This window comes from Echiichthys vipera, assembly GCF_963691815.1.
Source record: "Echiichthys vipera genome assembly, chromosome: 6".
NCBI lineage: Eukaryota > Metazoa > Chordata > Actinopteri > Perciformes > Trachinidae > Echiichthys > Echiichthys vipera.
Genome location: NC_139831.1, coordinates 9,604,479 through 9,622,210, shown reverse-complemented (window position 1 = coordinate 9,622,210; position 17,732 = coordinate 9,604,479). Strand labels below are relative to the sequence as shown.

At 39.2% G+C, this 17,732-nt stretch overlaps 1 protein-coding gene across 3 annotated transcripts; it reads left to right on the top strand.

Moving 5' to 3' along the window:
* The first annotated feature begins 167 nt into the window (after positions 1-167).
* Positions 168-17,613, top strand: ocrl (OCRL inositol polyphosphate-5-phosphatase). 3 transcript variants are annotated; one of them, XM_083914688.1, is made up of 23 exons: positions 168-319; positions 2,198-2,289; positions 2,716-2,754; positions 3,158-3,271; positions 3,913-4,107; positions 4,261-4,495; positions 4,628-4,798; positions 4,901-5,002; positions 5,113-5,227; positions 5,442-5,558; positions 6,101-6,282; positions 6,680-6,791; positions 7,307-7,416; positions 7,657-7,792; positions 7,883-7,993; positions 8,132-8,297; positions 8,885-9,120; positions 9,842-9,865; positions 11,703-11,822; positions 13,239-13,323; positions 14,320-14,447; positions 14,589-14,700; positions 15,555-17,613. In XM_083914688.1, the coding sequence occupies exons 5-23, from the start codon at positions 3,942-3,944 to the stop codon at positions 15,677-15,679; spliced, it is 2,553 nt and encodes an 850-aa protein (XP_083770814.1). In that variant the 5' UTR covers positions 168-319; positions 2,198-2,289; positions 2,716-2,754; positions 3,158-3,271; positions 3,913-3,941; the 3' UTR covers positions 15,680-17,613. The 3 variants fall into 3 exon arrangements, with proteins under 3 accessions (XP_083770814.1, XP_083770812.1, XP_083770813.1); XM_083914686.1 differs by lacking the exons at positions 168-319; positions 2,198-2,289; positions 2,716-2,754 and having other exon boundaries at positions 3,164-3,271; positions 4,625-4,798; XM_083914687.1 differs by lacking the exons at positions 168-319; positions 2,198-2,289; positions 2,716-2,754; positions 9,842-9,865 and having other exon boundaries at positions 3,164-3,271; positions 4,625-4,798.
* Positions 17,614-17,732: the final 119 nt, after the last annotated feature.

Below are 17,732 nucleotides of genomic sequence, written 5' to 3'. Positions count from 1 at the left end.
CCTGTGATTTGTCATTTACCACATTAATTTGCCTCTTAATATCCAATAAGCATGGCTTCTTCTAACAGAGATCTTCACCACTGAGTATCTCCAATCTAACCACATGCACAACTACTAATTTACAATCCTAAAATGACAGCGAGGCCCTGGGTGAAGTAAAATAGCAACTCAATGCTTGTGATGTCCAAGCGCCTTTCTCATCCTCATTCAAACCAATTATCCTTGATTGTGATGCTCACACTGTGAAAGGTCAGGAGCTGAGGGCTGGCCACAAGGAGCCAAGACTACTGTCACTAATTGAGCGCAGTGGAGAGTTTATGTAAGTATCAGAAACCTGATAACTGAAAATCTATGTGTCGTTGTCAGGCAGTAGGTAAATCTAGTGATATTTCACAGGTTTAGGAGCAGCTCTGAACACCTTGAGATTTTAGATGTCCGTCTTGTGCATCTGCTTCCTTTTAACTCTTGCTTTAATCTGCTGAAAGCCAAGTTTTGACATATTTTTCTGTGTTTCGAAGGTAGATACTTGCTGTTGTCTTATGGGCAGGTCCCTTGTATGCGCTTTATTAGTTGCTTTTCAGGCCAGTATGTTTTTTTTTTACCATGATTGGTAATGAGGCTTTCGATTCTATAGTTTCAATATTGTGTATTTGGGTTGGTTTTCATGTCTTATAATAGGCTTTACATAAGAATTGTACTGTTGGAGGCAATTTGTGTGTTTAAATCAAATGGGCCAGGTGCATTATCAGAAAACAAAACTAATATTTTGCATTTTCAGGTGAAAAGGCTAGTATTGAACACAATAGCAAGTAAAACACAGAACCTGAGGACCTGTAACCAAAGTTGCGTGTTATAGTCACGTTAAGTCGGTGTTTCCAGCAGAAATAAGCGTGTCGCTACATGGATCAGTGACTCTTAATTGACCACCTCTTCAGGGGTCAGAACGTCATCTACAGGACAGTGCTGCATGTGGAGCTGTTGTGGTTTGGTTGTTACATTAGCAGGATTTTAACCCGGCTCTTGGCAGCTTCAGCATTTGTTTTTGTGTTGTGGGTGTGTTAAAAGATCAGTGTTGTTTGTGTTTGTAGCACGTTGTGCCATGTGGCAAATAGCACGAGGGAGAAAGCAATACCAGCAGTCAGCCCATTATCCAGAATTCCTCGTCTTAGTCCCTGACTGTAATGAGACTCACATGGGCACCCGAGCTCCGTCCTCCGCTAACTGTGTTAAAACCACACACACACTAAACTGAAGAGTCATGAGTCCAGGTGCTGTCAGGGTCTTATTTGATACTGTACAGATATTATAACATATACCCGTAAACCTATGAAAGTATATGTATATTAGTACTGTTGATTAAATATATCATTAAGGTCAGTATAATTTATCCTGTATTTTTTTAAAGACTTATGTTTGCCACCATTCATACTTTAGCAGACTTTGCCACTGATGCACCAAATATGACTTGAAACGATATAATACAGGTTTAAAATCAACTATTTTTTAAAGATATGAGCCTCAAAGAGTTCAGAAAATAGAAACGTTAAACTATAGTCTCAAATTAAAACTGTCAGGAGGTTCACCACAACTTTCACATTATAAAGTTGAATTAGAGCTACTGTTTTCAAAGGATTTGTATTTCGTCCACGCCCTTGAGCAGCTATTCTGTTGTTGATTGTCACGCAGCTTTCTAAATCAGTGGCCGTTGCAGACTTTGGAGAACTGCGAGTCCCTCTGACACAGCGGGGCTGAATCATTTTCCTCTCTCCAACAGTAATCAGACTTGTGAAGTGGAGGGGAAGCGTGGGCAGTGCCCAGCTTTGACCCTGGCTGTTAGTCGGCCATTGTTAGAGAGTGAAACATGACCTCGCCTTCATTGACCCACATCTCAGATTTGAAGCCACTTATGTTGATTATTTAATGAAGCTCCTCTGAGTGTGCGGCAGGTTGCTGCACTGGACTTTTGTCTACAAGTCAGGCTAAATGAGACTTTTGCATGTGTGCATGTGCATTTTATATATTATAATCTTTAATTCACATTTTAATCATCTAATGGTTGTAATCTAATCCTAATTGTGCATTTACTCATATTTCATTACAGAGAAAAAAAGATTTAGTTGATTTTGTTGATATTCTTAAATTATATTAAACGTCATAGAGTTGATCTTAAGTGGAACTCTGTGCTGCTCTCATCCAGATTGGGTGTTTTGGCCACTCCTGATGTTGTTGTGTCTCGTCCAGTGGCTCAGCTGTCTATACCCATCAATGGTCATTTTCAAGTTGTGCGAGGTTTGTGTCCTTTTTTTTTGGATTCTCAATATTAAATTCACAGTTTTTACTGTTTTGGGTATGCTAATCGAATGTTTAGGATAAATTAAGTCGTCAACTGCTACAAACTATTCTTCATTATGTATTTCGAAGATGTTTGTGATTTGTGTACAATTCTTAGAAACACCTGAATGTTTATAAAGTTGACCCTCACCTCACATTTACCCACAGTAGTGCACAATAGTGTTACTGTTTACTCAGGGTCACGTCACAGTGGAGTAAAGTGAAAGTCCAGGAAGCGTTTCCTTTGTGCTTGGAACACAAAATTTAAAAACCAGCTGGCCACAGCTTGAACATGTTGAAATAAGATAAAACACCTCTGGTTTACTCTCACAACCTGTGAACTTCATGGGCACCGTGTAAACTCTCTTTCCTTTTTCATTACAGAGGCTGAAGAGGCTCTTCTTATAAACTTCTCAGTAGCTTGTAAGTACGTTTTACCTTTCTTCAGATTAAATAACTTGTGGTCCTGCTTTGTTTTCAAACAGATAGTATAGAGACAGAGAAAATGTGTTGTGTCGGTCCTTGAAGTAAGCCGTCAAGAATAAAATTAGCCTGTATTTCGGGAATAAAAGAGAGCTAAAACATGGCATTTATTGCAACACAGCCCCATTTTTAGAGCTTGCCTCCAGCCAAATTTCCTTTATTTAGTAGTAGACACTGGTCATGTGTTACTAGGGCTCTCTGAAAGAATGCTTTGTTGCTTCACCTTTAAATCACTTTGCATTGTTTTCAATGACAGTCCAGCCATTTCTTATGTGTGTGTGAAGTCTGATGGTGTCCAACATGTGTTTAACTGTGTGTGTGTGATCCCTGTACCCCTCTCAAGCCTGCGTTAGGATACGAATCAAAGGAGAAAAATCTCCAGAGCTGCTGTTGGAACTCCAGGATGATGATCGGACGCAGACTTTCCTCACCCAGGTGAAGAGTGCTCAGCAACAAGGTAAGGCGTCACTTTCCGTCAGTTGGCTAATTTATTTAATCACTCATCTAACATTTATTGCCTGAGGGTGGATTACACTGCTGATTTCCTGTTTGTCCTCGCCACCCACACACTGTTGGAACGACTCGCTTGGCTGCCATTTTTGAAATCCGATCCGTCTGTAAAGTCGCCTGAAGCTTACGTCATTATGCTTTCGTTTTTACATTCATGTTTTAGCCGTGTAACATCCTCAACTGAATGAGAAAGCATTCGCAACTTTTTAAAAATCCAAATATATGAAGACGTTAAGGTGCACACACGTCCTGAGGAGTACTACAGTGGAGATGTGTCCTTTTTAGTCTTATTAACACGCTGGTGTACTCTAGTTCCTGTAATTACAGCATTGCTCTTCTGGGTGTTGGCTTGTTTTTTTAATCTGTTCATATTTACATTCAGTGAGGTCAACTAAAACAGGATGTAAATGTACTTAAGGAGAGTCAAATGTTTATTAGACATTTTATCGTCAGCAAGCTGTGGGACCTTTTTTTTATTGTTTATTTTTTACACAAGAATAAAATAATGAAAGATGCTCCTTCTGCTTGAGTAAGGTAAGGGTGGATCATTGAGTGCTTCTTTCTGACAATGGTGTTTAATTTTTTCAGTTGAATCAAAACTTAGGAAACCTAAAGCGATGGAGCCCCTTGCACCAACAGCCCTGAGAGGTCCAGTCCCCATCCCACCGCAAAGAGTAAACAAGACTGCTACCTCTGTGGGCTCTGCGGTCAACCCACCCAAATCTGCCAGTGCACTGCCACCCAACCTCAACAATAGCAGGTCAACAAATCAGACTAAGACAGGTAACATGCGGACTAACTGTGTTTACATTTAGAAAAAGACAACAGTTCAGAAAGAAATCATGCTTAAACTTTAGTTTCTTTAAAATCCCAAAGTCTTCAAAATTAGTTTCTGATGCTGCTATATTGAATCCTCTGTTTTTGAACTTTCTGAAGATCCAGTTCAATCACTTGCCTCAGACTTTGGCTTTGAGGACAACTTCAACAATGCTCTCAAAGTGGAGGAAAAGAAGAACAACCAGAATCGCATAGTTGCCGTTAGGGAGCCTCCTCCAGTTCCCCCTCTACCTCCTCGCAAAGCCTCCTACGCTCCAACCAATCCTCTGCCTCCTCCACCAATCCCTAAAGACAGAGCTGTCTCCCTACAGACCAAAGACAACTCCAAACCAGAGTAAGTTCAGGACACCATGGCCGGTTTACTGGAAACAGTGGAAACTGGCTAATTATACTTAACTTTAAAACAGTATTAATTTATCCAAATTATTGCTGGTGTTAAATAATACCCGCTTTTCCATTCCAGTAGTTTTACGTCAGGGTTTGACCGCGTGGACAGGCCAACGTCGTGGTGCGACAGCCCCACCACCAACAGCATGAAACAGGCCATGTTCTCCAGCCAGGCAGGGCAGAGAGAATACCTCATCAAACACCGCCTGGGCAAGAAGGAGAGTGAGTATGTGGACATCCAGACCTTCAGGTGAGAGGAGCTTCTTTATTCTGTATGATGTTAGTTTTGATGTCTTGACTATAAAAAAAAAAAAAAACCTCTACACTTATATACTTCTCTTTGTTTCTTTAGGTTTTTCACAGGAACGTGGAACGTGAATGGCCAGGCTCCGGACAGCAGCCTCGGGCCGTGGCTCTGCTGTGACACAGAACCTCCTGATATTTATGCTCTGGGGTCAGTGAGAATTTACCATTCAGTACTTCTACTGACCAGGAAGTCAAACATGTTGTCCTCGGTTCTTGCTTGAATAACATCAAATATGTTGACTTGTTTTATGGCTCTAGTTTTCAAGAATTGGACTTGAGCACTGAAGCTTTCTTGTACATGGACTCATCCAAGGAGCAGCTGTGGGTGGAAGCTGTGGAAAGGAGCTTGCACCAAAAAGCCAAGTACAAGAAGGTGAGTAGAGAAAAGACTACTTAATCCCCAGCTTCTTCCGTCTTTAGAGATAAGATAATAATAATAATAAAAATAATACATTTTCCCCTCACCGAGGATATAAGCGCTTTATAAATGCAGCCATTTACCATAAATTAATACTTTCCTGAACAATTGGATCCTTCCATCTGTTGGTAAATGTGCTAACTTGCTTTTTTTTTAAAAATGTCCACAGGTTCGAATCATACGTCTAGTCGGGATGATGCTTGTGATCTTTGTCAAAAAGATTCACAAGAATCACATAAAAGAAGTGGCTGCAGAGCACGTGGGGACGGGAATCATGGGGAAAATGGTTTGTACACTCTAAACTCTGCCTCAAGAAACACTCACAGTCATGATGGTACATGACGCTCAGGGTCAATCTACTGTTTTTTGTTTTTTTTGTTTTATCTCATTGTGCGTGTGTGTGTGCGTGTGTGCGTGTGTGCGTGCGTGTATATCGTTTTAAATGTGTCTTTTAAAGGTCTAGCCTATTCTTTTTGATGCTTTTAATGTTAAATTATTTCTGCACTTTAAGGGATTGTACTGTAAATTTCGTTGTACTGGTACAATGACAATAAAGACAATTCAATTCAGATAACCATGGGATAAATATGCTACCTTTTTATTTTAAAATGATCCTGCTTAGTGTTAAGAAATAGTTAAAAAAGATAAAAACATTTTTTTTCCTGACTACAGTATTTACAGTATACTGCACTTCTGTTTGATTTATTGAATATTAAACATGTCACACAGACCTTATTCCTGCATGTATTCTACTTAATTATAAATAGTGGCTTTTTCAGCTGTCAAACTTACAGCCTGATCTTTTTTAATGTTTCATTTGTCTTGTAGGGGAACAAAGGAGGTGTGGCAGTGAGGTTTGTTTTCCACAACACTAGCTTCTGCATCGTGAACTCCCATCTCGCAGCACACGTGGAAGACTTTGAGCGCCGCAACCAGGACTATAAAGACATTTGTGCCCGCATGACCTTTCACTTACTGGACCACCCCCCTCTCAGTATCGTCAAGCACGAGTGAGTTCCTCAGCCATTCATGTCCAGAGTGACATTTAACGTTAAATGAATGTTCAAAGTCAGGTTTTACACTCATTGCTTGTACTTGTATCAGCAGCTTGAGGTTTTGTTCAGAGTACTTTTATTTATTGTTCATTTTACACAACATTTTCCCACATTTACAACATTGTGCAATACCACTAAATTCATTATATACTACCAAGCTCTTATTACTTAAAACACTAACTTAATCAGTGTCTCTGTCTTTAGTAGCAATTGGTTTTACAGCAAAGTATACTGCAGAGTACAATTCTCTGTGACAGGATTTTAGTTTTTGTGAGGATAATTTATTCACTACAAAGTGGTTGCTGTGATTTTGTTGTTTCAGGCTATCTCTCTCTCTGTGTTTGTGTTTCAGAGTAGTAATCTGGCTCGGGGACTTAAACTACCGTCTGTTCTTGAATGATGCTGCTGAGGTCAAACAGCACATTTTACAGAAAGAGCTAAAAAAGCTTCAAGAGCTTGATCAGGTAAGAGACTATTGAAGGAAAATTTTACATTACAACATAACTTTTACTTACTTTTATTTAAAAACACAGACAACTATGGGCACAGGCTTTTAGAACCGTTCCCTCTTTGGCAGTTTGGAAGTACTTGAATAATTTGTTGTGTATTTAGTCATGTTGACACAAAATGCAACTCACTGACGTGTACAGAAAATATAATATATGACAGTGTGACAACTAAAACAGTAAGTGGAAAATGGATCATAATAAATGTTTAAGTAGATGTATAAGGAACACTGTTTTGCAAAAAAATGTTACACAAGTTGTTAGAGATTACCACACTTGCTGTGTTTTTTTTTATCTGCCATGATTATCTCTTGTTTTATTGTGTTTTTTATATATAAAAATGTATTTCCCTTTTCCAGCGTTCTGCAGTACTACTAAATCCTTTAACTTATCTGTGTGACAATTATTAAGGATTCTGTTTGGACTCTTTAACTGAATAACACTTTGAAATGTTACCACTTTTCATTTTGTAGCTGAACGTTCAGAGGCAGACCAAGAGAGCCTTCACAGACTTCATGGAGGGGGAGATCAACTTCATTCCCACGTACAAGTACGACCCCAAAACAGATCGATGGGACTCAAGGTAAAAATATATCCTGTGTTGTATCTTTTTTCACAATGATTTAATACACAGACTCCAGGATCTGTGCTGCTATTGCCAACTTGTCCTCAGTTTTTCTTCTTTGGAATCCTGATTACATTTAGCTAGTAAAGAAGCGTTTTCTAGCCTTATCATTACACTAACACAGAGTCAGCAGTACTGTATGTGTGTCTGATATCTGACCCTTAAATTTGCCTCTGAAACTCTGGTCACGTCCTGCAGTGGGAAGTGCCGTGTCCCGGCTTGGTGTGACAGAATCCTGTGGAGGGGCAACAATGTCAAGCAACTCAAATACCGGAGTCACATGGAGCTGCAAACAAGTGACCACAAGCCTGTCAGTGCTCTCTTCAGTGTAGGGGTAAGAAGCCATGTTGTCAAATAAATTACAAAAAAACCCTGGCTGGAAAAAGTACGGTTCTGCTAAATGGGACCTGTGTGTTTGTAACAGGTTAAGGTGGTAAATGAGCAGCGCCGCAAAAAGGTGTTTGAGGAGATTGTTCGGATGATGGACAGAATGGAGAATGATTTCCTTCCATCTGTAACTCTGAGCAAGACGGAGGTAAAAGAAAAAGTCCTCACAAACGCATGCACTGTCTCATGTTCCTTCCTCAGTGTTATCACCTCAGGCACTAATCACTCATAACCTTAAACAAAGAGTAGCTTGTTGTAATCTCTGTGCTCTTTTCTTGTCCTGCAGTTTACATTTGGGAATGTGAAATTTCGCCAGCTTCAGAAGGAGCGCTTCCTAATAACAAATGACGGACAGGTCCCCTGTCACTTTGCCTTCATCCCCAAACTCAATGACTCTCAGTATTGTAAGCCTTGGCTCCGAGCAGAGCCAAGCGATGGATTCTTAGAGCCGAGTAAGTCTAAATAGCTCCCTTTTCTTTTTCAGTTGTCCTTGTTACATCAGACTTTACATCTGTGATTAGGGATGGGGGTTGATACGGTTGTATTGATACCAATGCCAGCACTGATTCTGCTTATTAGTCCGATTCTTTTTTTTATTCCCTTTTAAATTCCTTAATAATTTGTTGTCTTTGTTAGTTAAAAAGTTGACAACCAATCTGTTTTATTATCTCTGAATCTGAACACAGTGTAGAAGAAGTGAGAGAATATTTGTACAGCTTTCTTTTGTATTTTGATTTTGATGTTTTTACAAAAAAGCCAGCCTATGTGGTGCTTATGTTATCATAACGCAGCGCTTTGGACCTTTTGTTTCTCTTCGCCATGATTCCTTGTTGCAAGTTTCCAGCAGCGTAGACACATGAGTTTGACGTCATTGTTTTTGCAAAAGGGAGATTAAAAATTTCGTTGTATCTTGTCAGGAGAACTTTGTACTGGTTAAGTCTTGCCACTGTAATAGTGTCATTTTGACTATAGTGGAGGGTCATGCCATTCACCCTTTCTTCATTGTTGAATTAAAACCGTGCCTTATCTTCCTGAACAGATGAGACCCTGGAGATCTATCTGGAGGCGTACGTCAGTAAAGACTCCGTCACGCTGCTGAACTCTGGAGAGGACACCATAGAGGACATCCTGGTGCTCCATCTGGACCGTGGCAAAGACTACTTCATTTCCATCTCTGGCAACTACCTGCCCAGCTGCTTTGGCACCTCGCTGGAGACTCTGTGCCGCATGAAGAAGCCCATCAGAGAGATCCCCATAACCAAACTAATTGATCTGGTAAGGAAAATCCAATCAAACCTGTTTTTAAAATGGAAAATGGAAGGATTAATGAACAGAGACACATTTTCCTCTCATTAGTTGAGGTTCTGACTGTGAAACATAAACTCTCCTCTACTCGGAGCACTTTAGCTCAGATTGTAATGCCTCACTCTGTAGCTGTTCACCACCTGAAACCTGAGCGCCGACACGTGAGAGCTTGTTCACTCCCTCAGGGTAAACTCAGTCACACTGAGAGAACTATATTTGGAGTGCAAAAAATGTCTCAAGCTGTATATTTCTGGCCAAAAGGGGCCAAGGGAACGAGGAAGTGGCAAAAACATAGGAAAGGAGCTCCTCAAGAACAGGGGAAACTGACTCAAGTTAGGCCCAGATTAGTGCTTTATATAACTCGACTCCTCTGGTCTTCACACGTTCACCTTTGTCTTTTTCCATAACGCTATTTTTTGAATGATTTTGCTCGGGAATATAGTGCTACTATCATTCAGTATTTCTTTTATTTCCATTTGAACGATTCAATCTTCCTACTGTCCTGGTGTATTCGATAAATGATTTATACAAGAACAATCTGTATGCTTTCTACTTCTTCTAATTCTGTATTTATGCCTTCCTCTTCTATCTACTTCATTCTTTCTTCTTTTGTTTCCTTTCATCGCCTCTTATTGCCTTGATCATTCCTTTCCAACTCTTCACTGTGGTTGTGGGCTGACTTCTTGCTCAGGGAGAGGACAGCTACATGGAAAAGGTAAAATATTAACACAAATTCTCGTCAGCCCTCAGGCAAATCAGGGTCAGTATCACCGTAGTTAGTTAGATCCACTTTAGGACACTTTATTGACCTCACGTCATAAAGAGAAATTGGTTCCACTATTAGAATCAGTCATGTGAGGGCATGGTGTCAACAATGTAGGCATATCCTGTTATAACTGTTAATCCTGTATAACTTTAATCTTAAAAATGCACATACTTTAGTAGCAATATATTTATGTCATGAAATGGTTGGACCATTTACTAGTTGTTGTCCTCCCATCAAAAAAAGCAGAACATAAAGAAATACTTAAACATTTTGGAAATGATCCTCACTCTCGTCCTTTTTGAGAATTCGATGAGAGGTTTATCCTGCGTTCAAACAACTCAAGGAGCCGCGTTAATCGGAGCCTGTTGCTTTGAGTGTCAGTAACATATGAAATGTGATCCAGGAAGTCCAGGTTGAGAAACCGATCAATGAGTTTGAATGATGAATGAGTAATATTGCACATGAAAATAAATACTGCTTATTATATTAAGTCACATTGCACATGATATTGAAAAATAAATAAAACATCAGATGCTAAAATGCTGCTAACAATAATTATTAAGGTTTAGAGATGTTGGAAAGAGCCAAGCTAGTAGTTTCCTCCTGCGTTCAGTCTTTGTGATGAACTTAGATGACCTTCCCCTTTAGCTCCATACTTACACAAGAGTAGCATCGACTTATAACCAACTATGTACCACAACCAACGTACTTCCTAAAATGTTGGACTATTCCTTTAACATGCAGTTCTTTTCAGATACAATATTGTGCACTTGATTAAAAAGTGGCTTCACAAGCTAATCAGAAAATTGAATCAGTTTCAGTTTTCAACAGCCTTCTCTACATTTCAGAAAGCTGCCAAGGGCAACAATTGTTAACTCACAGAGAAGACCGTCACAGCTTAGTCCTAATCAGTTTGGGATCAGTCACCCATTAAATCTCCCCTAACCCACTGAGGACGGAGTACACCAGTCCAATGTGACTTAGACACATGCAAACACACTAAGTCCCATTTCACAGCAGGTCACCCTGACTGCACAGCTCCCTCGTTCTCATGATTCAAACTAATGAGAAGAAGTATGAAGGTCTGTTCAGATAAGCTCAAACACTCTATGAAGCCAAACGACAAGCCTCCTCTTCCACTTCATAACTTGTGACTGATCAGTGAAACGGAGTAGCTGCACGAGTACAGAACAGATATCCACTAAGAATATATATATGAATTAGGCTTCATTTCTTAACATGTAGTGATTTCTAAATTTGTATTAAAGCTTCTTGGTTTGAATTCCCTCTGGAACATTCACCATACTGTAAATACCATGAAGATTGGCATTAAAGGCTTTGGGTGTTAAACATTTTACAGATTATCATATTAGTTCTGCATGTCTGCATCGTCTCCTATTAAAGGCCCACTCGACTTTCCTTTGCATGTACGTGCAGCCTCCTTACCTAGTTATTTTTGGACATCTCTCATGAGTCTCGGGAATCCATTTGCAGAGAGACAAAAAGAATGTGATATCCAGCCCTTTCTAAAATGGCTCTCTTTCATTCAAGTTTCCAGATCCCAGAGATAATCTCAGCGCTGCTTCTACTTCTTCACTAACTGATCAGATGTCTCGAGCAGTCACTCTAGTCTCTATGAATCACACCGTATTGGAATAATGTTGTGATTTCAATAATTGTTCTTGAATAAATGGGAGAATATCGGTGTATAATTCCAGGAAATAATGCAATGTCTTTGCTGTCTTTGATGTCAGTGTGAAACGGTGACTGTGTTATCTCTCATCAGGAAAAGTCAAAGGTCAACTTCCTGATGGTGGATGGTGCAAGTACAGAGGACAAACCTCTAAAGATCCCCAAGGAAGTGTGGATTCTTGTCAACCATCTCTTCACCAAGTCCTGTGATCAGGTGAGAAGGCTACTAGTGAAAAAACACTGGCAATAACTGATCAAATTTGAGCTATAACTGATAAAATGCTGGCTACAACAAAGGATGTTTATCATTGAGAAGTGATAAGACTGCTGAACTGTGAAGGTGAGGAATGTAGGTCATTGTTTTTTTTTCTGTTGTGATGTTACAATTACATTTGTAACTACTACGCAAGAGCTTTAAAACTTGTGTATGTGCTTTTATGTTTGTCTTATTCAAAAGAGTAATACATACAAATGTTTAGAAACGGGTGGTTGGATTATACTGACAAAATAGTACAAGTTCACTTCAAGTTCAGTTTTATTTATATTGCACAGTTAAAAAGACCTGTAACAGTCAAAAGTGCTTCACAGAGCAAAGACAAAAACAAAAAGGACTTATGTACTAGAAAAAGGAAAACATGCTCACACATACTCAAACACAAATGCATGTAGCACCTGCACATATACAAACATATGCGCATACATACACATACGTGCACGGATACAGTAGTCATAAACAACAGTGCAATATTATGTTCAATGCACATAGACATTTAAAAAAACAAAAATACTCACTTTCTGAGAATGACTCTTGCTTTTATGTAATCCAGTATGATAACCCCAAACACCAGATCATATCTATTTTCATATCACTCACTATATCCATTTTACACAGTATTTATGTCCTTTTGAAACCATGTTTCTCCAAAACGTTTCATGAACTAAGAAACGCAGCTTTGTGACAATGCATCTTTTCTAGATTAGTAATTAATGTAGACGTAAAATAAGGACTTAAGAAGATCTCAGGATGTTCAGGCATATAAGCTGTAGAAACAGACTGGTTCTCTGGTCCCCTTGAAGAGAAAACTTGCTGCTCAGTGATTTATGTGGGAACGAAGAGAAAGGCAATTTCATGTTTTATTGTTTATTATATATATATATATATATATATATATATATATATATATATATATATATATATATATATATATATATATATATATATATATATATATATATATATATATATATATATATATATATATATATATATATATATATATATATATATATATATTTATATATGATTTATGTGCCACACTTTCAGTAACACATCCTTACTTTCTGATGAATGATTTTAAAATGCTTTTGTGTGGCACATTTTATTTGTAGAGCATGAGACAGGAGACGGTTCTTTGTTTGCAATTTCATCTAACAAGTTATGTTCATGTCTGGCAGATGTATCGCCACGGCAACAGTATTTTTGTGTCTTTATTATTTTAAGTCTGTGTGGACTGGGAACTTGTATGTGCATGACACAATAGCTACTCAACTAACCAGTGTGTGCTGATAATGATGGGGCACATAGGCACTTGTTTTAAATGTTCCATATTTGTCTCTGCGTGTCTCCCAGGAGGACTTGTTCCAGACACCAGGCCTACAAGATGAGCTGCAGAGCATCATCGACTGCCTGGACACCAGCATCCCAGACTCCATCTGTATCCTTGTTTAAGAAGCAAGTCCCACAAGACCAGATCTAATTAAGACCCAGTCCTGCAATCACTGAAATGCCAAACAGTGCATAAAATAAAAGACACATAGAGCCGCATTAAGACACATACTTAATCTATTGTGTCTTGGTCACAAGGAACTATTAGCATTAAGCGTGTTTCTATTAGCCCTGTAGAGTGGCCTCCCGGAAAGTTCCAGGGCTCGCCCTCTCAAATGGCAGCTCACTCGCCACGTTTCCATTACCAAAAAAAGGCCCAAGAGGGATTTGCAATACTCAGGAGGTGACGTATCACTCTGAATGGGTTTAGATCGCTGGTGATCAGCTGATCAGTGATACAGCGGTGCGTTCTTCCTCCAGAGAAATACAGAATAGTTACAGTAACTTATGTACAAGTAACATGAAAGAAAACACTCCACCTTAAATATTCTAGGTGCTTTAAAGGTGTTTGTTGACAGACAGGCTGTCACCCCGCTGCAGGTGCGAGCGTGCGTGCGTGCGTGCGTGGGTGCTTGCGTTTGTGTGTGTGTGTGTGCGTGCATATTTGTGTGTAAATGGGAGAGAGAGGTATGGAGCATGCAGCAAAGGACCACTGGTCGGAAATTCAATCCAGAATCCGTGCACAGATCATTTTCTGGGCTGTGTTCTTCTACACCACTGGATAAAAGTGTCTACTCTACTCCACCGTGTTGTTGTGGCGTCTGTACGACCACACGTCACATCCCGCTGAGAGCTACATCCAATCACCATCCGGGTATATCTCAGGGGAGAAAAGACCCTGCTCTCCGATAGGGCCTCTTTCTACTCGGGTCAAACAGCCTCCTGCGCAACTCACAAGCAAATTAGGGCTGTTTTTGGCGAGATAGACCCGCCTCATTCAGTGTGGACGACCATAGTTAAAACGCACCTATAATTAGTGTTGCCTACCTCTCAGTTTATGTATAGTACTCCACATTTGCTTGTTCTTCCCTAACTGTTCTTGTAGCTGGTTGTAACCACTCTGTAGCTGAGGCTCTGTTGATCTTCTTGGAGGCCTTACCGGAGCCAGTGGTGTGTTACGAACTTTACCAACGGTGCCTCGACTGCGCTCATGACAGCCGCCTCTGCAAACAGGTGCAGTGACACGATGTAGTTATCTGTATGATGTTTACTTAAAGGAGTGTTTTTTTTTTTTTAATGCCGCTGTCCAGCTCATCATATGCTCTATACAGTAATTTGTATGACTAATCTTTGTCTGTCTCTGACAATTCACAGTTGATCTCCCAGTTGCCACGGGCTCATCGCAATGTGTTTCGCTACTTAATGGCTTTTCTGAAGGAACTTCTCAAGCACTCACACAACAACAACCTAACAGCCAGTCTCATAGGTATGAACTGGATACCTCCTATCTTAAAGTTCACTATACTTTACAGCTAATTGAACAGCTCGTTTAATGTGTATTGATGTTTATAATATGTATTAGTCTCAATCAATTTGGAGAACAAAGCCCTATGTCTGAAGAAAAGTAAGATCATTATAGAGTAAATTGATTTGTTGTATGTGTTAAGTTTGTTTCCCACGACATCGATCCCTGTAATCCTCAATAACAGAAGCTTCTGTTGTACAATACTTTTGTAAAAATGGCATACGTAACATCTTACATCGATGTTTACAACAAGATTCAACATTACTAATGTACAACATAATACATAGTGTTTTCACTATTATTATTATTTTATACGAACTTCTACATGAAATCCTACACTAAGGCAATAAATGAATAGATTTTGGTGCCAGTATTAAATTCACTCTAGAACCAAAAACTCCTAGAATGGTAGAGTTTGGTTGAATGTACTGGACCTTGTTCTACTACTACTAATATTATTAATAATAATAATACATTTGTTTGAGAACTTCTAAAAAGATAGTTACAAATGTCTTCACAACAGCACAAATAAAAACAGAATTAATTTAATGAAAAAAAAACATAAAAAGGTAAAAGTAATAATAAACTTAAAGTATACAATAAGATATTAAAGTATAAACGTTATAATTGATTAATAAACATAAACAGTGAGGAATCAAAGTAGAAGTGCATTTTTTAAAAGACCTTGCCTGATCGCCTGTGTTGTCTTCACACTGCTGGTTATAAAGAACATAAGTTGTGTTTTACTTTATTGAAGAATAAGTTATGTTAGTATTTGTTTTTCTTAACCTCTTTGTCCTGTTCTTGTATTTTAGCTACACTCTTTGCCAGCCTCCTTATCCGCCCCCCTCCCAACCTGATGGGCAGGCAGTCACCACACGAACGGCAGAAAACAATCGACTTCATCCTGGGTTTCCTCATGGCGGGAGACGAGGAGTAACCGAGGTCAATGGTACCTCGAGACGTCAGTGGGGTTTGGAGTCGATTCCCTTCCTGGCTTGGACCTATAGGACACTGTGTAACATGACCCACGTGGTATTTTCTCATCTATTGGAGACCAGTGCAGCTGTCTTGCACCCTAACTTTTCACAAACGCTCACGTTCGAGGAACTCCATATTTCCATTAGAGCTGTGATTTTACCGAGTGTCATATCTTCAGTTCATTCACAGTGTTACCACCTTGGGAGGGATTTGAACTGATACCTATGCACTTTCTGATGACCTAAAGGCCCCGTGGTTCCAGACTAAAGTTATCCTCAGCTCACACTTCTTATCGTAGGTGCTCATGCCAAAACAACCCCTGGACAGTGAGCGGTATGAATGTGAAACACTATGTATCCATAGAGACTAAGAGAGAGACTCAATTACACTAAAGAAAAGGAGTTTCCTGAAGTTTTAAGAAATAGACTGAATACAAGTATAAAGCATTGCATTGTTTGAAATTGGATGATTGTGGAAATATATCACAAAGAATGTTTAAGCTTAAGATAAATCATGACAATCATTCATTTTAATTGAGGAGACAATATTATAGATATCTCTGTGTTACCATACTCATTGTTTTTTAACTGTTATTTATATATTTTTCTTCCTGACGGTTTCTAGTTCCTATGACAGTATGGTTTATTTTCCTTTCTGCATTGGTATTAAAATATTCATCGTTTGTTTTTATCATCGTGTTATAGAAAACGCTGTGTCGTGAATGTTTGCTGTGTTCGTGTAAATCCAGCCGTGAGACTTACATCTCATTTTGCCAGTTCCCCTTGAGTTACAAAAGTATGTTAACACACTAACTTCCTGGTCAACCAGAACAAAGTGAAGAGTCACCCTCTGGTTCCTGATGTCTTAAATGGTGTAAATAATAGTGACCGCTTCCCTGTTTCATCAGTATGTGACTGTCGGTTTGGTGATGCAAATCTGTGATGGTGTCTACAGTTTGTCATGTTTGTCATTGAGGTGGTACAGTGAATGTCCGTGTTTGTTTACATGTCCTTTTCCTCTCTTCTGCCACATCTTAAAGCTCAGTTTCTGATGTTTGAGGCCTGTGTGATGCCGAGACACAGCCTTTGTGTTCCTCGTGGTCTCACACACGTTTTTAAGGGGATGCAAAACCTTCTGGGTGCAAGATCGAATGGCTCATTACTCTACAAGATACAGCACCTTTCTCATATGTGCCACTGAGGACATTTCTACTGTAGGCACTCTTGCAAAACTTGTTATTGAAATGAGGAACTTCCATGCTGTGTATAATGAACCGTTGTTTCCTCTTACAGTTTTACCCAAGAGATGTCAGCATTAGTTTTCCCAGTCGACAAAAATATTCACGTTTAGGACATGAATTTTCCTTTGCTCAGTATCTCCATTAATGTAGTGATGCCGGAAAAGACCCAGAGGTTTTCTTCTCAGATGCTCCAGGAGATTCAGAAGATTTAACGTTTGGAGTCAATGTGAGCACACTGACAATCATGGCACTTATAGAAATGCCCGTCTGGCTGAACTTGCTCTTTTCTTGTGTAGTTTTGTTTTCTGCCTTATTGCCGTCAATACACAAGGTTTCTCCGTTTGATTCAGATTTGGGAGCCGTTCATTTATTTGTCTTTAGAAATTCTATTGTCATCATGTCAAACACAAAATCAATATAGTCAATAACCTCTGATTTTAAGTGTTGTCTTATGCCACTGTAACAGATGTTTATGTGCATCCATTTGTGCTTTTTTTTTGTCTTCGGTTCAATCTGTTCATTAAATTAAGGTACATTTAAAGGTACGCAAGGAAACACTCGCACCTGTTTTCAACTTTCCAGATTTTTGGTGCTTTTAATTTATTTAACAGAAATAAAAGTATGTAAACAGTTGTTTTTGTTTTCACATCCAGGACCGTCTTTTTTTTATTGACTGTTTGTTGTTTAAACAACAATTGTACAACAGACTTTTGGGCTCACTCTTCAGGTACATGTGAAATCTTTACAGGCTGATGTTCGCGGTATATTTAGT

What these genes read in the sequence shown, in the direction of transcription:
- ocrl (XM_083914686.1), top strand. Translation starts at nt 3,942, where the DNA reads ATGGAGCCCCTTGCACCAACAGCCCTGAGAGGTCCAGTCCCCATCCCA. An exon ending in AACAAATCAGACTAAGACAG is followed by an intron (nt 4,108 to 4,260) that starts GTAACATGCGGA and finishes AACTTTCTGAAG; the next exon opens with ATCCAGTTCAATCACTTGCC. An exon ending in TAACTCTGAGCAAGACGGAG is followed by an intron (nt 7,994 to 8,131) that starts GTAAAAGAAAAA and finishes CTTGTCCTGCAG; the next exon opens with TTTACATTTGGGAATGTGAA.